Source organism: Antechinus flavipes, chromosome 2 (genome assembly GCF_016432865.1).
Source record: "Antechinus flavipes isolate AdamAnt ecotype Samford, QLD, Australia chromosome 2, AdamAnt_v2, whole genome shotgun sequence".
Taxonomy (NCBI): domain Eukaryota; kingdom Metazoa; phylum Chordata; class Mammalia; order Dasyuromorphia; family Dasyuridae; genus Antechinus; species Antechinus flavipes.
In genome coordinates, this window is record NC_067399.1 from 53,036,445 (window position 1) to 53,058,084 (window position 21,640).

At 39.7% G+C, this 21,640-nt stretch overlaps 1 protein-coding gene across 1 annotated transcript in view; it reads left to right on the forward strand.

Annotated features, from left to right (window-relative positions):
• Positions 1 to 20,421: 20,421 nt before the first annotated feature.
• The window catches only part of SLC7A5 (solute carrier family 7 member 5), a 44,083-nt gene continuing 42,864 nt past the window's right edge, over positions 20,422 to 21,640 (forward strand). The window contains exon 1 of the mRNA XM_051974820.1: positions 20,422 to 21,043. Within this exon, the coding sequence (XP_051830780.1) occupies positions 20,437 to 21,043 (607 nt within the window). The 5' untranslated portion in view covers positions 20,422 to 20,436. The remainder of the gene's footprint in view (positions 21,044 to 21,640) is intronic.

Here is a 21,640-nt window from a genome sequence, read left to right on the forward strand (position 1 = left end):
TGTCCCCCTATTGCTTCTTGTAAAAAATCTCAGTATTTAAGGTGCCCTTCCTGTTCCTCCCCAAACCTGGCCTCGATTTACCATTCCAGTCTTATTTAGTATCATTCTTTTTTGCACAATCTATTTTCTCCCAAATTAGAATATAGCTTTTCCTTAAATTTTACTTCTCATTTTCTGACTCTGTCCTCTTCTATTCCTAGAATTTTCTACCTAGTCATCTCTATCAGAATCCTCAGACTCCTCATCACTTATTTACCAGAAGCTTTCCCTGATTCTTCCAGTTTTCAGTTTTCTCCTTTTCTTGATTATCTCCTATTTATTTATCTGTTTTCATGGTATATACCCTCAGTAGAATGTAAGTTCTTTGAAGGGAAAGATGATTTCACTTATCTTAATATTTCTAGTTCTTAACTGCACATAGTGGGTACTTAATAAATGTTTGTTAAATTATTGAATTTAATTTTTATTAATCTGTTTATTAAACTTTTATCCCCGATACTTTGAAAGGCATTATAATGTAATAGAAAGCATGCTAGCATTAGAATTAGAAGATGTGGGCTGGAATTCTAGATCTGCTACTTGCTACTTATATGACTTTGTCCATATTTAGAACTTCTGCCCTTCACATTTCTAATCAATTAAATAGCAAATTGGACTCAGTGATCTCTAAGGTTCTTCTAGTTCCAAATCCTGTAAAGTTCTGGTGTTCAAAGGAGAGAATTTTCATACTCTGAAAATGTATTTACTTGGACTACCTCAGAGTAGATAGGGCAGGGACTAGATTTATGATTTCATTGACAAATGTTTCATTATCCCATTCCATTCAGCCATCAAACAAGGACATCTCTCTGCTGATCTGCTCCTGCCCACATGGACCTAAGGCCTGCACTTCCATAACTGGATCTTTCCAAATCCTGGCTTCTGTCCCTTAGGGGAAGTTAATCCACTAATTTTTGAATTTCTGGCCCTAGGATTCGACTCTGGCATTGGCCGCTTGTGTACAAACTAGCCCACTTAACTCTTTAAATCTGCTGGCTGGTCCTAGAGTCCAGAATATGGCTCAGCTTCACATCCCATTCAGACATCCAACCAAGCCATTTCACCATCTGTCTGATAAGGTATCAGCCCCAGCCTCCGACTCCCACCTCTATTTTTCATCTTCCTAGAACAAAACATTCGTCTTTGATCACTATTCTCCTCCATATGCAGTATTCCTCTATTCAAATGTTACTTCTTTATAGAACAAGCATTATCTCTTTTTAAATACTTGTATCCAAAAGGGCCTGATGGCACAGACTGTAATCTCTACAACCAGAGAGGGAGAGCTCCAGGTTGTCTGAATAGAGATGAACTGGCAGGTCAGAAACACGCGGGTTAAAGCTTCCAGCACGATCAGAGTGGGGTTGGTCTATGAGTATTTTTAATCCAGGAGAGATAGGGAGGCCAAATTTTAAACAAACAAGCAAATATTTGTATTCCTAGTTCTTAGAACAATGCCTGGAACAAAGTGAGAACTAAATCCATGATTTTGTTCAATCGTTCATTCATTTATTTATTTATATAGGGAATTCCTAGCTAAGGACATCCCTCTGCATTCCAGTTGGTATTTCTTCTAAAACCTTTAATCTCTGAAAGTGGTTGAGAGCCCCAAGATGATCAGTTTCTATGCTGTCATGATGAAATTGCCAGAAATCTGCAATTAATCCACAAAGATGTGTTTTCCATGGGTTCAAGATACTCTGCCAGCGTCCCTCCCATTTTTACGATTATATAAATAGAAAATGGCATTAAATCAAACAGAAGAAACCTTGACCTTTAAAAGTAAAGCCAGAAATCTTATAATGGCATACTTGGCAATCACAGATAATAAAAACAATAGATATTCATGTCAAATACTTTGGGGTTAAGTTCTTTGATTTATTCTGACCATATCTTAGGCCAGGAGATCTGTGAATTTGGTTTTTAAAATATTTTGATAACTATTTCAATATGATTTGTCTCCATTGTATTAACTCTGTATTTTATTTTGTACACTTAAAAACATGATTCTGAAAAAGGAGTCCAGGGACTTTAAGAGACTATGTGATCCAAGATATAGAAAAGGTTAAAAATCTTTTTTTTTTTTTTGGTTTTTGGAGCCGAGAGATTAAAAATAAATCTGAATTTTTCTGAAACTCATTTTAGCATTTGCCAGTTCAACTGAGTCAGTTGAACTACCTCTTGAAAGACTTAAATTTTCACTGTAAGCATTTATACCCTGGAAATCAGCAAAGCTATAAATAAGGGTTTGATTTATTGTCTTATTTATGGTCTAGATTCAGGGAAGTGGTGGGGAAAATGTTAATGTAGATTAAATTTAAAAGTATGTCTTACATAATCTGACTTTGAATTATCTGCTGTTGCCTATTCTGTTGCCTTTATGAAAGTCTTAAGGATTCCTTTCTATTTGGACATCAAAAGACACTGTTATGTGGTGATGGTGGTTGATAAAATGATTTAAAAAAAAAAAAAAAAGATGAGGGGAAAGAAATAGAACACATGTTAAGTAGAAGTTGAAAGTATTTTCCAACAGGAGCAATGTGGTTTTAGTCCTCCTTTGTATGCAGAAAGATGTACCCAGAGGCTTTAGTCTGCTCTGGACATAGGAATCCTGAGTTACCACATGTTCTCCCTAGATCCTGATCTGTGATAGGGAGGCCAAGTGGAAGTTTTTCTTAGTTAAGAGCCATATGGTTAAGCCAGGATAAAGAGAAGACAGACAAGATGTGAAAGCTGGCTTCAGCAGTTAAGCTGTCCCCCATGTTTAGAATTCTCTCTTTTCTCATATTCCCCATGCTTGGAATTTTTTCTCATTCATTTCTGTCTCCTGGCCTCCTCAGCTTCCTTCAAGCCCCAGTGAATATATGTAGGAATAAATATATAGGATTATAGGAAGTCTTTCCTGATTCCCCCTTAATTTTAGTGCCTTTCCTTTATCAATTATTTCCAACTTATCTGGAATATGTGTTATACATACATTAATCATATAAATATTCTTACATACACACAAACATGCATATGTTTATGTATACATATGTATGATGTATGTAGTTGTTTTCCTGTTATTTCCCTCATTAGGCTGTGAGCATCTCGAGTGCAGGCAGGGGCTTTTTTTTTCCTTTCTTTGTATCATTGGTGGCTGAACCCAGCGCCTTGCACAAAGTTGATGCTTAATAAATGCTTGTTCACTGACTATTGATTGAGGAAGATCTGTTACTCAGAAGATTGGATTTCTACTTGGTCCCAGAAAGTAGAAGTAGAAAGAACAGGGAAGATTAGCTGAGATTTTTCTTAAATCGAAGTATTGAGGTTAGTTAGGGGTGCAGTCAGACTCTTCCCATGCCAGGTCACTAGAATGATGGGGTTAGTGGGTGGATCCCAAAACTATATTGGGGTGATGGGCCAGTATCACAAGCAGTCCTGAAAGAATTTGTAAACAGACCTCCAACTCAAGGATAAAAATTGTATTAATTCTAAGAGTTGGCCAAATCCAAGAATAGTTAGCAAAGAAAGGAGAAAAACAAATACATGAGATGCCATTAAAAGGATGACACCATGAGATGAGAGTAGCCCATTGACTGGCTGGGCGAACTCAAAGATAAGTTAGAAAACTAAAGGGGTTAATGAGGGGACAGGGATTATGCCTTGAAAGGTTAACCCTAAAAGAGACAGTATGAGCAGATTTTTTATAGGGAAATATAATCTTTAGGGTTTGGCATAATTTGACTTTCCAATTAGATAAAATAAGAGGGGGTTTCTAGAGACCCCCCCCCCCATCTAGGATAGGATTATAATGAAGGTCCACCTGAACAAAAAGCATATCTAAGAAAAAAAATTCTCTTTTATGGTTGAGATTATTCAATCAGAGGTCCTCCCAGATTGTATCCTGGAGTATCTAGGTTTCCAGATTTTCTACAGTGAATCAGGCTTTCTCAGCTAACACCCACCTAGCTACTCTGGACCTTATCAGAAGGATATTATTTAGTAGCAATGCCCAAAAGCAGATGTGATACTTCCATAAGTCTGTGGTTTTTCATGTTTTTTGGATTTCTTTCATCTAAGGTTTAATGATCATTTTGTAAGGGATAATGTAGAAAAGATTTTTGTTTGAAAAAGGGATTGATTAGTCTATCAGAAGAGTCTTCCAATCCAACTCAATTTAACAATTTATTAAGCATTTACTATATGCAGAGCCTGGAACAATAGAGACCTAAATGATAGTCCCTACCCCCTAGGAGTAAGGGAATACAAGAAATCAACTGAAGTCCAATAAACATAGTAGGAAGAAGGAGAGAAAATGGATAATTGGGGAGATCAGGAAAAGGCTTGAGTAGGAGATGACTTATGAACTTAGTCTTGAAGGAAGCTGAAGAATTAAAGTGGCAAAGGTAAGGAGAGACTACTTTAAGAAATACAATTCTGAGTTCATGAAACAAATAATTCAGTCTGGTTGGAATATAGGCTATATACCAAGGTGAGTGTATGAAATAACTGAGCTTCTCTGACTTGGGTTCTTCCTAACACAATATTCCCTTTAGGATCTCAAGGACTTCTGTATGGAAATTAGGGGACACAGTGATGTCAATCAATCAGTATCAATAAACAAGGATTAAAGTTATGTGCCTGGCAGGTACTGTCCTAGTTAAAACAGTCCCTGACCCCATACGGGCTGCATTTGGCCAACAAAGAAAACAAATACAAATAAGCACATAAAAAATAAAGACAGTGATTTGAGGGAAGGAAATTAGTAGCTGTTGGACTGAAGAAAGACTTATGTAAAATATGTCATTTGAATCAAACTTCAAAGGAAACTAAGATTTGTGAGGGATCGAAGAAAAGGAATACCTTGGAAATATCCAACGCAAAGATAGATGTAGGTGAGAAATAGAGTACCATGTTTGAGAAACATCAGGAAGACCACTTTGACTTGCCATATTGTGCAAGACAACCATGAGTACGGCGGTCTAGAGGCAGCCTAAGTGTCTGTCATTAAAAGACCAAGACAAGTGGGAGGATATTCACAATCAGAGGGTTGGCCATAGATGATTTTTTTTTTTTCAACACAGCAGTTCAAGAAACTGATCTACTAACTTTTACATGGGTTGGGATTTATGTTGGTGGGATAGTACCCAATGTGTTGGAAAACAGGGAGTCCAATTACAATAGTCCAGGCTAAAAAAGAGGGTCTGGACAAGGGTGGAGTCCCTGTGAGCAGAAAGTAGGGGACAGATGTGAGTAATCATGGAAGGCCTGACGTAGATTGATAGAGAGCCTTTTCTGAGAATAGATAAATGTCTTTGTCCCTTGTCAGGATTTTTTAACAGTTATTTTTAAAAACCTATGTGAACCTTAAGAAATCGGAATACCCCTGGGAGCTCAACAAAGCCTGGGCAGATATGAGATGAATTCACAAACAAACCTAGAGGAAAGGACATTGATTTCTACCCTCAAAGCAATAGTACAAAAAATAAACAGAGAAGGCCTTCACTCCTGCCATTGAACTAGAGCCAATAACAGATGTGTAAGGGGCTGTTGTTTCTGAGGATGGGATTTTCTTTGTAATGTGATTGCAGGTGACGAGATTTCTGGCTGAACTTTTAAGGTTTAAGGCTTCCTCTTTTTGTTTTGATGGTCTTTATTCTGTATGAAATAACAAAAATGGGAGAGGCATCAGAGTGTGGGAAAAATGGTAAGAATTCATGTCAACTTAGTGACAAGAATTTGTTATAAACCAAGTGAAAGTGTGTAGGTCAGAAACCATTAATAAAACAACTGGATAGATCTCTAGAAGCAAAGCAAAGTTTATTTACGTTCTCGAGAACGGGCGTCCCACCCATCGAGCAGACAATCGAAGGGAGGAGGCACCGTAGGGGGTAGGGTCGGGGCTTTTGTCCCTAACGCAAATTCCCCCTCCCACCACTGACCCTCATCCTTATTGGCTGAGGATCTTACATTCTAAACGCGGGAACTGCCAAGAAATTGAACTTGACCAACAAGTACATAGTTGCCCATATTTGGCTGAAATAGGGAGGATAACAAAAAGGGGACTTAAGTATGCCCTTAGGGGGCTAACAGGGAGGGAATAGTAGGAAGAGACTTTAAGTATGTCCTTAAGATAGCAGGGAGGAGACACTTTAAGTATGCCCTTGACTTAAAGTCCTTCAGGCCTACTCAAACTTTGAAATAGATGAAGCCTTAATCGATTTTCACAACTGTCTTGAAAGATCTCATTTTATCTCGTTCAAAAGTATAATCATACCTCTATTAACAAAGAAGATACCTCCACTGTCTTTAACTCTTCCCTATCTCTTCCCTTCCATGTCTACATCCTACTTAAGGCCAGTCAGTTTCAAAAATTCAAATCCAACTTCAGATACTTACTAGTTATGTGACTGGGTAAGCTACCTAACTCAGTTTGCCTCAATTTCCGCATCCATCAAATGAATTGGACAAGGAAATGGCAAACCACTTAGCATCTTTACCAAATGGCTCATGAAGAGTTGGAAAGGACTGGAAAATAACTAAACAAAAACAAAAAATTCTCTATATATTAGAGCAGGGGTCCTCAAACTATGGCCCGCAGGCCAGATGCAGCAGCTGAGGATATGGTATTTCCCCCTCACCCAGGGCTATGAAGTTTCTTTATTTAAAGGCCCACAAAACAAAGTTTTTGTTTTTTTACTATAGTCCGGCCCTCCAACAGTCTGAGGGACAGTGAAATGGCCCTCTATTTAAAAAGTTTGAGGACCCCTGTCAGGTAGAGGATAAAATAGAAACTTTTTCAACTTGTATTTAAGATCTTCTACAATGTTGCTTCAACTTTTAAGACCTAAGGAAGGTCCTGAGCATATTAACTGAAAATGTTCTCTTTCTCCTTAAATTTTCCTTTAACATTTTGCCTGAATCTTTTCCTCAGTCATCCCATTTTCCCTTGTGCTGCACTTACTTGAGTATGAGCCCTATTTTAAAGAAAATGTTTTTATTTTTAACCCATTTTAAATAATATTTTATTTTCCAATTACATGTAAAGATCGTTTTCAACATTCATTTTTGTAAGATTTTGTGTTCCAAATTTCTCTGCCTCCCTCTCTTACCTCCTCCTTCCTCTCTTCCTAGGAGAACAAGCAAACTGATATTGGTTAAATATGTGCAATTCTTTTCAATATATTTCCATATTTGTCATGTTGTGCAAGAAAAATCAAACCAAAAGGGGGAAAAACGTAAGAAAGAAAAAAACAATCAAAAGGTGAAAGTACAATGCTTTGATCCATGTTCAGTCTCCATAGAGAAAACTATGGATATAACTGGCACATTCTATTCCAAGTTTATTGGAATTGCTTTGAATCACAATGGTATTAAGAAGAGCCATGTCCATCATGGCTGATCATGACATAATTTTACTGTTACTTTATGCAATGTTCATTTCAATATCAGTTCATGTAAGTCTTTCCAGGTTTTTCTGAAATCAGTCTGCTCATCATTTCTTATAAAACAATAATATTCCATTACATTTATACAGCATAACTTATCCAACCATTCCCCAGTTGATGGGCATCTATTCAATTTTCAGTTCCTTGCTACTACTAAAAGGGACAAGCCCTATTTTTAACAAGGACATACTGGGCTCCAGTTTACAAAGTATTTTATAGACATGTAATTCTCAAACAATACTGTTATGTAAGTAGGATTGGTGGTTCCATTTTACAGAAACTTAGGCTAAGGTTGAGCAATTTGTCAGGGTTAAACAGCTTCCAAAGATTTGGAAATAACTCTTCCTGATTCTAGGTCCTATGCTTTCCCCACTAACCCATTCCCTAATAGACTATAAGCCCCATTCAAGGCAATCCCAACAGACTTTGGATAGAAAATGCCATCTACATCCAAAAAAAAAAAAAGAACTATGGAAATTGAATGCAAATCAACACATGCTATATTCACTTCTTTTTTCTGTTCTTTTTTTCTCTCCCATTATTTTTCATTTTTGTTCTGATTTTTCTCTCCCAACATGATTTATAAAGCAATATATATTATAAATAAAGAAGTAAAGAATGTAAGCCCCATGAGGGCAAGAGACAGTGGTATTTAAAAAGTTTATTGTGTCCACGGTCCCCAAAAGAAAGCTTTTTTTTTTTTTTTTTTAAATAACTTTTTATTGATAGAACCCATGCCAGGGTAATTTTTTACAGCATTATCCCTTGCATTTACTTCTGTTCCGATTTTTCCCCTCCCTCCCTTCACCCCCTCCCCTAGATGGCAAGCAGTCCTTTACATGTTGAATAGGTTACAGTATATCCTAGATACGATATATGTGTGCAGAACCGAACAGTTCTCTTGTTGCACAGGAAGAATTGAATCAGAAGATATAAATAATCTGGGAAGAAAAACAAAAATGCAAGCAGTTTATATTCATTTCCCAGTGTTCTTTCTTTGGGTGTAGCTGCTTCTGTCCATAAAAGAAAGCTTTTATAACAATAGAGGCTTAATTGTTGATTTGAATTTGGGATCATCAATAAAAGTGGCCTAGAACAAAAAGGGATGTGCTCTCCCGTCCTGGAGATTGTCCTTGACAAAGTGGTACCCAACACAACTTCGACCACAATAATCCTTGCTTAAGCATCACTTACTAGTTCCAAGTTATTGATTAGTTATTAATGGATTAGATTGTAAACTACTTAAGTGCAGGGATTGCCTTTTACCTCTTTTTGTATATCCCTCCTTTAGCCCAATACCTGACACATAGAAAGGGGCTTAACAGATGTTTACTATTTAATAAATGATTATTGATTGATTACAGTACTTTTTCAACCATTCACAGCCCTTTTGTTCAATTTGATCTTTTGGCCATTGTTTTTTTCCCCAACATCCAAAGTCTCTGCAGCTGTCACAATCAACTGGGATGTGGCCTCCATAAATGAAAAGTATTTTCCCCCTTGCCTAGCAACCCAATTGTTGTTTCTTGAGCTAATAAGGAAGAGTTCATTCAACAACACTGTTCTTTTTTAACTGGATGGGAAGAGATCAAATATAGGACAGAGTGTGTGGGAAAGCTTTGTTTCATTTGAAGCAGAATGGAAGCTCTCCGCAGGCTGTTTTTTGTTTGTTTGTTTGTTTGATTGATTGCTTTCGTGTTTCTAGGTTTTAGCGCTTATGCTTCATAACCTAGTAAAAACTTGTAAATCCTTATTGAATAGGTTGAATTTAGTGGCAAGCAACTTTGCCTAGAATTAGTTGCTCCTGATTCAACCATGGCTTTGACCAGAAGGAGAAAATTCCTTGAAGGCAATAGCTGTCTTTCCCAATTTTTGTAAACATGCTTAAGACAGCCTGGAATAATAGGCACTTAGTGTAAATTTATTGAATGAAGTGAATGAATAGATTAGAATACCACGGGAGAACGAAATCACCTGAGACATGACCTTGTAGGGCTAGGTCAATGCCTGTGGTTTGTGCTTATTCTAACCAGTAGACCATAATAAGCTGAAAAAAACAGCTTTATCTTTTCTTTTTGACCTCAGAGTGTTCACAACCAGCCTAGGACTTGATTATTTTTAAAAGAGCTGTTTTTGTAAGGGGAAGTGTTGGGCTGTGCATCTATTTGAGGCTGTGAGAGCTCCAGGCCTGTAGTCAAGAAGACTTGAATACAAATCCAATCTCAGACTTATGCCAGTTGTATGACCATGGGCAAGTCACTATTTGCCTCAATTTCCTTATCTAACAAATGAGGAAGGAAATGGCAAACCATCCCAATATCTTTGCCACGAAAATTCCAAATGGGGTTACAAAATTAGATCTGACTGGAAAATAACAACACCACTGTGTGGGTCAGAAACCATTAATAAAAAAAGACTGGATAGATCTCTAGAAGTGAAGCAAGGTTTATTATACGTTCTCTTGAGAATCGGGTGTCCAACCCATCGAGCAGACAATCAAGGGAGAAAGCACCGTACGGGGCAGGGTCAAGGCTTTTAATCCCTAACGCAAATTCCCCCTCCCACCATTGACCCTCACCCTTATTTGGCTGAAGATCTTACATTCTAAACTCAAGCTTGACCAATAAGTACACAGTTGCCCATATTTGGTCGAAATAGGGAGGATAACAAGAAGGGGACTTAAGTATGCCCTTAGGGGGATAACAGGGAGGGGGCTTTAAGTATGCCCTTAGGGGGATAACAGGGAGGAGGCTTAAGTATGCCCTTAGGGGGATAACAGGGAGGGGGCTTTAAGTATGCCCTTAGGGGGATAACAGGGAGGGGGCTTAAGTATGCCCTTAGAGGGATAACAGGGAGGGGGCTTAAGTATGCCCTTAGGGGGATAACAGGGAAGGGGCTTAAATATGCCCTTAGGGGGATAACAGGGAGGGGGCTTAAGTATGCCCTTAGGGGGATAACAGGGAGGGGGCTTTAAGTATGTCCTTAGGAGGATGGCAAGGCGGAGACTTTAAGTATGCCCTTAGGAGAATAGCAAGGAGGAGACACTTTAAGTATGCCCTTGACTTAATGCTTAAAGTCCTTCAGGCCTACTCAAACTTTGAAATAGATGAAGCCTTACTCGATTTTCACAACTGTCTTGAAAGATCTCACCTTATCTCGTCCACCACCAAAAATTGTGTTTTTTGTCAGACCCTGAAAAAATAATTATTGAAAAGTAACTCCTACTTACCAGATTATAAACCATCAAATCTTTGCCCGGCTCTCATTGGTATTGGCTGACTGGGTCCTCAGTCCCTTGCTGACTTCTGGAGATAAACCTAAGGGTGTGTAGTTTGTAGCTCATCAGCATGGGTCAGTAAATTATTCTTCAGTGATAAGAATCCATTAAATTCCATTAGCTTTTGGAAAAGGAGTTTACTAAGAGTCTTGAGAGAGTTAGAAAACACTCTTTTGTTGCAAATACAAGATCCCCAGGAATAGTGGGCTCAAACTTAAAGTACAATTGTAGCTAATAATAATAATAATAGCTAACATTTCTATTACACTTACTATGTGCCAGGTCCTGTGCTAAGCACTTTGCAAATATGTCATGTGATACTTACAATAATCTCGGGAGGTGGGTACTGCTATTATCTCCATTTTATAGGCAAACAGAGATAAGAGACTTGCTCAGAATCACAGAAATAGCAGTGTTCAGGGCTAAATCTGAACTCCTAACTTCAGGCATAGATGAGTGACTAGGTAGTACTTCCTGACTCTTAGACATGGAAATCAATCTTTTTCTCTCATTGGTGAGTCCTTATGGGATCCTCCCCTTATCCGTACCTCTATGTCAGTCTGTGAAATCCAGTATATTTAGGGGATCTAAAGCTGGAACTTCTCTCAAGCTTGGATGTTCATGACCTCTAAACTCTACCCTTATTTTCAGATGATTGTCTTTCCACATTCATCTTCAAACTTTCAAGTGTTATATCAATATAATTATTGATGTTGTTTTACTACAATAAGTGATGCTGATACTCATGTTTAAGCCTAAAGCCTTTCCTCATTTTATTTTTTTCTTCCTTTTTCTCTTCTTAATCGGCTATCGTTATTTCTCTTAGTCGGCTTCAGGATCAGATATAACTGGAAGTTATAATTCTTTTTTTTTTTAACAGGGAAAATGTGTTATTACTTTTTTGAAAAGTGATAGTCTTTTTTAAAGTTAAAGCTTTTTATTTATGAAACATATGCATGTGTAATTTTTTCAGCATTGACCCTTGCAAAACCTTTTATTCCAAATTTTACCTTCCTTTCCCCCACCACCTGCCCTAGCTGATAGGTAGTCCAATACATGTTAAATATGTTAAAATACATATTATTTATAATTCTTAAGTAACATGACATAATTGGATAATCAATTAGAACCTACAGTCAATCTAAGAATATCTTCATCAAAGAGCTTGGGCTTCTTCCCTAACATTCTTCCAATCTTCTAGGGGACATACCCTAGGGTCTGTAACTTGCCCCCAGCAAGTTAGAGCTGGGATTCAAATTTAAATCTTCACAAGTCTAAGTCCCAGCTTTTATCATGAGCCCAGGCTCCCTACAGAATGTTCCTGTTCTTGAAATTCTGCTACTTATTGGAACAAACTGAAATTTCACTTTCAAGGATGATAACTGAAAGATTCTAAGATTAATGTACTCTTCCCAAAACCCAAAGCAGCAACATGTTATCTTTTCCTTCTCCCTTCTTGGCTGATGATGGAGGACATCAGTTATCTGAGGATCTGTATAATCTGCAAATTGAAATTGAGAGGAATCAAGAGTTCTTTGTTATTTCATGACCTAGTCCTGCTCTAGGTTTGGGGTTTTTGGTGGAGGTGGGGTGAGTACAGATATAAATTATCCCAATTCTAATAAGCAATCCCTAATTCTCTTATACATACTTTCTATACAGCCCAATTTTCTGTTTTTCTTTTCCTTGCAGTTCCTCTTCAACTGGAATGTGAAAATCAAGTCCTGCTCACAGAACTTGGAGCCAAAGAGTTATCCTTAGATTCCTAGAATTCGAACTAGAAGAGATCGTCAACTTTTCATTTTACAAATGAAGACGCTGAGGCAGAGAGACGTAAATGATCTGGCCAAGGTTATAAAGGCCCTGTATCGTCATTATTGGCCCAAACACCTGAGCCCAGAAGATTCAGTGCATAGAGTGCCAGGCTTGGAGTCAGGAAGACTCATCTTCTTGAGTTTAAATCTACCTTCAGACACGTCTTAGCTGTGTGGCCCTGAGCAAGTCATTTATCCCTGTTTGCCTCATCTGTAAAATGAGCTGAAGCAGGAAATGGAAAATCCATTCCAATGTATTTGACAAGAAAGTTCTAAAAGAGATCAAAGAGAATTGTACGTGACTGAAATGATCCAACAAGACGAAAACGTGTGACGCCAGAGATGCTGCTATTTCCACTGTAGCATGTTGAGACCTTAGAAATGATAAGACCCTATGCCTTCATTTTCCAGATTAGGAAACTAATGTCTGGAGAGGTTAGATAATTTATTCAATGTCGCACAGCCCAAATTTAAATCCAGATCCTCTGGCCTCACTCTTTTCAGTGTTGCTAAATTTATATGTGTTCACTTATGGGAAAATAGAGACAACAGGCTACTCATGATTTATGTTTATGTTTTATGTTTTGCATTGAAGAGACAAATAAAGAGACTTTGGGAATGAAAACTATCTCCATAAAATATACTCTTTTCCCTACCCCTTTCCTTCCTCTTCCCCCAACTCCAGTTTATTAGAGTAGAATACTCAAACTGAAAAACAGTGACATTTTGTAACATCATCAAGAACAACAAACATGCTTTCAGGTGGATAATATTATACTTTAACCTTAAAGAAACTCTACCTTAACTTATAGAACAAAGAAGAAATTCAATCTATGGAATAGTTAATTCAAATAAAAAAACAATACTCTATATTAGCAACCTTCTTTAAAAACAGGGAGTCTTTATTCTAGATCCATGAACTTAAAAAACAAATGTTAGGATAATCTTATTTCTATCCATTGACTTGCTTTGTAATTCCATTTTATTTTCTTCTTTTAAAAACATGATTCTGAGAAAGGGTCCAGAGCTTTTATCAAGCTACAAAGGGGAATAGGCCATACCAAAAAGCTAGGAGTTCATGTTCAAAAGGTTTTTTAAATATTTGTTTAACTATAAGTATTAGATAGGAGAATTACAACTTTTAGGAAAGCAGAAATTCAGGAAGTGGAATTCTGCTTTGGGAAAGCATTTCCTAATTTTTTCAAACATGCAGAGAGGAAATTCTATAGACCTGAGCAGAATGAAATTCTAGCAGCTCCTTTCATTAAATATAGAGTGATAGAATAAAAAACATTTAATATGTTTATGTATCTATATACTTATATGTGTATGTATATAAATAAACATATATACACACACCCACTCATACATACATGTACATGCACATATAACTAACTATACACATATATATCCGGCTTTTGATCAAAGTGGCTTTCTTGTAAGAGAAATAATTACAGGTGAGAAGTTATGTGAGAGATATATATACAGTACTGTGGGTTTTAAAGGATAGAATGCTCACTTCCATCTGGGACAATCAATAAAGGCTTCATGGAAGAGGAGACACCAGTTGGAACTTTGAAGGAATGATAGGCCTTCAACATGTGGGAATGTAGGGGCAAGACATTTCAGGCACAAGGAATAGTGTGAGCAAAAGCAGGAGGTAGGCATCTGTGTACCATTTTCAATTATCCATTTGACTACCCTCCAAATTGAGACTTGATTGTATTCAATCTGAAGGAATTTGGAAGTACTCCTTCTCCTTGCGTCCTGCCACCTTAGCCTATGGATCAAACATTGAGCAGAAAGTATTGTCAGAAAAAATTAATCTTAAAACAGGAATCTGATTACTGAGGAAACTACATGTACACCATCCGGAACAGTGACGAAAAACCTCAACAAACCAGTTGGGATAAAAAAACAAAGTTGTAAAAAGGTTAGTAGATGATTATCACTTATAAAATTATAAAGAACAAATATTTGCTTGATAAAAATATTCATGACTAATAAACTTTTGGGTAAATATTCATATTCAAATCTGTTCTTTCACACCCTATTCACAAACCAGTAAAATCAGGATTTCCGAGTTTTTGCTCCCTATCTTTTTCCAAATAGCTGAACAATGGTAGGTCCTATTTCATTTTTAGTTTTTTAGTCTGTTGATTTTGGTCTTGTGGCCTATACAGAAATGGAGGTGAGACTGGAAATCTATTCTAAATGAGAACGCTTTCTAAGACATCCCAAACAAATGAGCATCCAACTTCAGTTCAATGATTCCCAGAAATAAGGAGTTAAGTAAAATAAAATTTATCTTTGAAAAGGAGGTAGAATGTTCATTCATTCTTATTAACTGTTTTTAACTTTTTAATTTGAGGGCTTAAAATTGTATCTCTCAAAACATTTTTTAGAAAAAGACATTTCCTGGGAAATTAAGAACACTGGGATTGGAGACAGAGAATCTGGGATTTGCTATTAACAACCAGAGCAATAGTAAGAGAAATCGCATCTCCTCTATCCATTATCTCACTATCCCTCCTTTCAATCTGGACATCACGAAGGAGAGTAAATCCTATAGAGAAAGGGTCCTCCCATCCTCAACACAAAACTCTGACCAACTCCTGTTGATCATTGGTAAACCCAAGAACTTCAGTGATGGAGGCAACTACCAGCCCTGCTTCTAGCCCAGACCCCGTAGAGGAGAAACGTGGAGATGTGACTCCTATTAGCAACTGTTTCCTATCCTTGCTTCCCCAGCAGCAACTGCTACTTGTGACCTGGATGGAAAGGAGTCTTGCATCAGACTCCTTGGCACTGTAAGAGTTCCACATCAGAAAGTTACATTATGTCAGTGAAAATGACAATAAGGAAGATATATTGCCATCTGCTTCGATATTCCTCCTAGCAGAATATGAGCTCATTGCAAGTCAACTAGTAATTAGTATTTATTAAACACCTACTATGTGCCAAGAGGGCAGCTTGGTGGTATAGTGAACAGAGCACTGAGCCTGAGTTCAAATCTAGCTTTAGACACTAATTTAGACACCGGACAAATCATTTAATTCTGTTTATCTTACTTTCCTCATCTGTCAAATGAGCCTGAGAAAGAAATGGCAAACCACTCCAGTATCTTTGGGAAAATTATTTCATTATCTTTGTCACAAAAACCCCAAAATAGGGTCATGAAGAATTGGGAATATCTAAAATGACATGACAACAACAAATGTGCAAGGTAGCATGCTAAATGTTAGGGGTATAAAGAAAATTTAACAAACTACCAACAACAAGTAAACAGCCTAGTACCAGGTTTCATGAAGCTCTACAGTATATTGAGAAAAGATTATATTATGGAGAACACAAATTGGAAATAATTACTAGAGGAAAAGCACTAACATTTCCTGTAGGAGGTGTTAAACTGCTAAGGGTATAAAGAAATATAATAACAATAATTGCCATTGAGGTACTCACATTCTATTGAAGAGATACCATCCAAACAATGATATATTCAAGATATATTATACTCACACACAAGTGGGGTAGCTAGTAAATGTTTAACAGTCATCTCTCTGAAAACTCCAGGAAAGGAGGCAGTTTAAATTGCATTTTTAACATTTTCCCCATCACTTTCTTAAATCCAGACAATCAAAAGCACAATAAATCAAATCCAATTTCCAAGTTATGAATTCTCATACCAAATATTTAACCACCAGCTCAAATAGTTGGGTCCAGTGTATAATACAAAATAAATTGGAAATAATCTCAGAGAAAAGATACTTTTCTATTTTTATCTGCAACAGTTAGTATAATGCTTTGCATATATTAATGCTTTTTCATTCTTCATTCATGAACTAGTTAAACTAGATGAAATCTATGTTTCCAACTAACTCTAACTCAACCAGTAGCTAGTTATTCAGGCACTGCAGAACCAAAGTGAAATGTAAAGTGTCTAATTAGAAGCCCTTTGACCTTTATGTGCTGATGTGATTTAAGTAGCAGCTTCCCAGCAAGATTTTAACAGGAATTATAACTTCTTGAATCCTGTTTTAAGTTTCTTTTTGTATATTTGTATATTCTTCTTATATTTGTAGGAATTACTTTGTGATACCTGATTTATATTGTTCATCAAGTATCCTTTATTTCTCACTTTTGGGGGGAAACCCTGAGACATAATCTAAACTATAATATGTGAAACTATCCAAGGGCTCTGGAGTAGGTAGGGGTGTAACCTGCTGAAGAGTTTGGGAACAGGGAACCTAGCCCCATCTCCTTAGAAGTCAGGCTCCCCAGAACTGAGTCTGGTCCAAAACCTATGTGTGGATACAATATAAAGAATGGGTTCAATACAGCAGACCCCATGGTCTTAGCAGGAGTTCCCCAAAGTTAGACCGTGATGATCAGTGTAAAAAAGTTTTTTTAAAAAAACAAAAACAAAAACAAAATTATTCTACCAGTAGGTGGCAGGCTTTGCTAGCATTCTCTGCCTAACAAGGCTGTTTATTGATCGAGATATTGGGCAAAACAGGATTGAGATATCTCTACATTATGGAAGTCAGAGATTCAAAATATAAACATTGGGATATATTATCAGCTATGATGACGTCAGGATAAATGTATGGAAATACAGCAATGCATTGTTAAAAGAGCACAAAATTTGGAGTCTGAAGGCCAGAGTTCAAATTTTAGCTTTGACCCTTAGTACCAGTGAGCAAAGGCAAAGCACATCTTCTCTCTGGACTTGTTTCCAAGGTGGATTCAATGACTTCTACAGCCATACCCACCTCTTTCTCTATGATCCTATGAGGTATACATTCTCATACTGAAAATTTAACTTAATATTAATTTTCAGAGTACTGTTCTTTCTCTACTACATAGATTTCATACATGGACAAAGTCTGCTTTCAGAGGGCGAAAAGTTGGTTGAATTATACACGTTCTTGTCCCCCCGAGACCAAAAGAACAAAATAGGGAATTTCAGTTCCAACTTTAATAGTTCCTGTTATCTATAATTTAATGAATGACAAAAGCACTTATATGCAAAGCACCATACTGCTTTAAATGTAATTTAATGATTTACAGCAAGAACCTAGGTACCACCTAGATTGTCATGCTTTTCAATCTTATAAATTTTGTAGCATACATATGAATTAGCCCACTTGTGAATTTAACTGGAGTGGTCAGATCATTTCCTGGAATCCCCTTTTACTCTAAGACAGGAAATATCCAGATCACTTTTGTTTTATGAAGAAAAATGATATAGAAAGGGAGAGCCCACAGCAAGCTTATTTATATTAATATGGCTCACATGTTAGTTTCAATTAGTCATTTCATTCTTAATAAAGTTATTTCTATTAAATATTTATGATGTGCCAAGGACTGTGGTTAATCAATGAGGATATGTGACCATGAGCAAGCCATATGAGCTTGTTTCATCATCTACCAAGTGGAATAAGGATTTTTTGCTTATACCATTTTGTAAATGAGAAAGTGCTACATAAATGAGTTATGCAGAAGACTTGAGTTTCATGTGAGCAGTAATACCAGCCCATAGCACGCTTTTTGTAAAGGTTTCAAGAAATAGTCACTATTTACTCATTTCAGACCTTTCCTGATAAATGCCAAGTAAAATGTGGTTACCAATTAAGAAGTTTCTTCCTAATTCCTAACCCAGCACTCCAGATCATACGTATCATAGTATCTATTTATTACTTATTAAGGGGAAATCTTGGATTCTTGACCAGAGAGGAATCCACATCATTTCTTGGCTATTTCTAGACATCCTCCCTCTTTCTCCCTAACTTCTATTTCTAGTTTCTTTTTACATTGCTTTTTCCTTAATGGCAGGGATTGTCTTTTTTGCTTGTATCTGATTCCCCAGGGTTTAGCACAGTACTAGATAGTAAGTGTTTAATGAATGCTTTATCACTCATCCTTCCCCCATTTTTGCTTCCTTATCTTTTCGTGCCAGGTCTCACTTCTTGCCAAATATATTCTCTAAAGACCATATTTGGATTTTGGGGGGACATCCCCTCCATTCTTTATGCAAATTCCAGTACTTCCTTTCAGGTATGTAATGGGCAAATGTTGACCTGTTGTTGGTCAGCCTGAAATTGGTCTCATTCCATCATCTATAATGAGTCTTCTATTCATTACTTCAGTATTTATGTTGCATATCTGCAGCAATTTTTACTCTTACCTGCATTCATCTTTCCTTCAACAATTGTATTCTGGACCAAAGTATGATGGACTTTAGGTACACAGAGTTTTTTGAAAGCTTACTGTTTTATGTGGGAACTTAAAAAAAATACAAGTTGACTTTCAAGGACTTTTAAAATTTGTTTATAATGAGCTTTTAAAATTTCTTTATATCTAGGTTGTTTTCTGAAGTCCATCTGTCACAGATTTCATGTGCCTAAATGGATTCCTGATTGGACTGCAAAACTGGAAACATTTAGAATTGCACATCCTCTTTAGAAACATCAAAGTGAAAGGGGTGGGGAGGGAGAGAAGAGCGGGGTCTGATAGAAGTGTCTTGGACTAGACGTCTCATTAAATCGAGTGTAAGGTTTGATTCCCACACTGACTTGGTATATAACAAAAGACAAGTTGTTCAGTCCTAGGTCTCCATTTCCTTCTCAGTCAAATGAAGAGTGGGCTGAACAATATTCATAAATTCTGAGAATAAGATTGCAGTAGAACGAAAACTTCTGTAGGGAAGGATGTGACGCGTTTGTGTGTTTATAAATGTTTTGTATTTCCAGTAATTTGGGGAAACTGGACGCGGCACTTAGCACAGGGCTTCACAGATCCTTATTGACCAGCAGGTCTGTATTTGATAAATGTTTCTGGAATGAATTTAAGTGACACTTTAATAATTGAAGCGCTAGGGATAAATAGTAAAGCGTATGGGGCTCTCCCCTAACTCCCAACCAGTCTCAAGGAGAGCTATTCTAACATTTGTTCTAACGTTGTTTTCCTTTTTCATGTTAATGGCAACACTACCCTCCCTTTATCCAAGTCATTTTCTTGTAAAAGCCAACACTAGAGGCCCCCTATAGTGCTCCTCACTCCTGGTCCCAAAGTCTTTTTTCTCACTATAGGCAATACTACGGGCCCCCTCCTGTGTTCCTCACTTATTTCCCCCCGTCCATTCTTTTCTTACCAATAGCGATACTGAGGGCCCCCTTACAGCTCTCCTCACTTATTTCTCCTCACTACTATCCATGCTGGGGCCCTCGCATAGAGCTCTTCCCCCATTTTCCTCTCATCCAAGCCCTTTTTTTTCATTAATGTCTTGGTTAAGGTCCCCCTAATTTCCCTCACTTTTCCCCCCTTCCCCCTCCCCCGCCCTCCGCCGCCCCCAAATAAATTGCGCTCCACCCCGGAGAAGGTCACGGCTAGACACGCGGCTGGGCCCTGGGGGAAGTTCAGGGAGCGAGAACAAAGCCTCCCTGTGGCCCGGTGGGGGGTAACGGGGGGGGGGGGGCGGAGAAGACGCCCTGGGGCGGGTGAGGGACAGGGGAGTAGGGCCACGTGCTCCGAAAGAATAGTGCGAGCGCGCAGACCCCCGGCCGCAGTAGGGCGCCGCAGCACCGCCGGGGAGCAGCCCTCCCTCCGCCCCCTGTCGCGCGGGGCGAGAGCGGGGCGGGCCGCTCTGCACCTGTAGGAGGTGCGGCCCCGCCCCCGCCCCCCGGCGCCAGTCTCGGGACACAAAAGGGCGGGCGCAGTCGTAGCCGCCGCACGGTCGCAGCACCTCCCGGTCTCCTCCCCTCTCTCGCTCGCTCCTCCCTCTGTCCCAGCCCACCCGGTTGCTGGCCCGCCGTCTCCCCGCGCCGCAGCTGCCGCCGCCGCCGCCGCTCCCGTTCCTCACGGACCCGGCCGCAGCATGAGCAGCGCGCCGCACCAGCGCCGCTCCGCCGGCCCGCCCGCCGCCGCCTCCGGCCCGGGCGCCGGGGCCGCGCCGGGGCCCGGAGAGGACAGCGAGTCCCGGGAGAAGATGCTGCGGCGGCAGAACGGCGGCGGCGGCGGCGACGGGCGCGGGTCGGACGGCGGCTCGGGCTCGGGCTCCGGCACGGACGAGGGCGTGACCCTGCAGCGCTCCATCACGCTGCTCAACGGCGTGGCCATCATCCTGGGCACCATCATCGGCTCGGGCATCTTCGTGGCGCCCACGGGCGTGCTCAAGGAGGCCGGCTCGCCCGGCCTGGCGCTCGTGGTGTGGGCCGCGTGCGGCGTCTTCTCCATCGTGGGCGCGCTCTGCTACGCCGAACTGGGCACCACCATCACCAAGTCCGGCGGCGACTACGCCTACATGCTCGAGGTCTACGGCTCGCTGCCCGCCTTCCTGAAGCTCTGGGTGGAGCTGCTCATCATCCGGCCCTCGTCGCAGTACATCGTGGCGCTCGTCTTCGCCACCTACCTGCTCAAGCCGCTCTTCCCCAGTTGCCCGGTGCCGGAAGACGCGGCCAAGCTGGTGGCGTGCCTATGCGTGTGTGAGTGCGGGCCGAGGGCGAGGATGCCGGAGGGCGGGGGCGAGGATGTCGCAGGGCAGGGGGCGAGGATGCAGGAGGGCAGCAAGCGAAGAGGCTGGGGGATGAAGAGGCAAGGGGCCGGGGGTCGCGGGGCTAGGGCAGCAGAGGCGGAGAGGGGAGGAAGGAAGGATTGAATGAATGAATGAATGACTCACCCACCCCCACCCCCGCACTCCGTGCCCAATCCGGCAGCGACAGCTAAGAATGAATGAACCCTACGGCCACGAGGCCCCTGCTGAGCAGCTCCGTCACCAATTCCCCATCTGTGCGGGGTGGCGGCTGACCACCCTGTTGGAATTAGGGCTTCCTCTTCTCCCTCTCTCTGTCTTCCTTCCCCCCAACTTTATCCTTCCTCCCTCCTCTCCTTTCCCTGAGTCTTCGTCTTTCTCTGTCTTTCTCCACTCTTTTCTCCCTCCTGTCTGTCTCTTTTCCTTCCGTCAATTTTTTCTTTCCCTCTCCCCTCTCTCTCCCTCTCATGTCTCTCTTCCTTCTGTCTCTCTCTTGTCTGTCTCTGTGCCTCTCTCTCTCTCTCCTTTCCTTCTCCCCTCTCTATCTCTT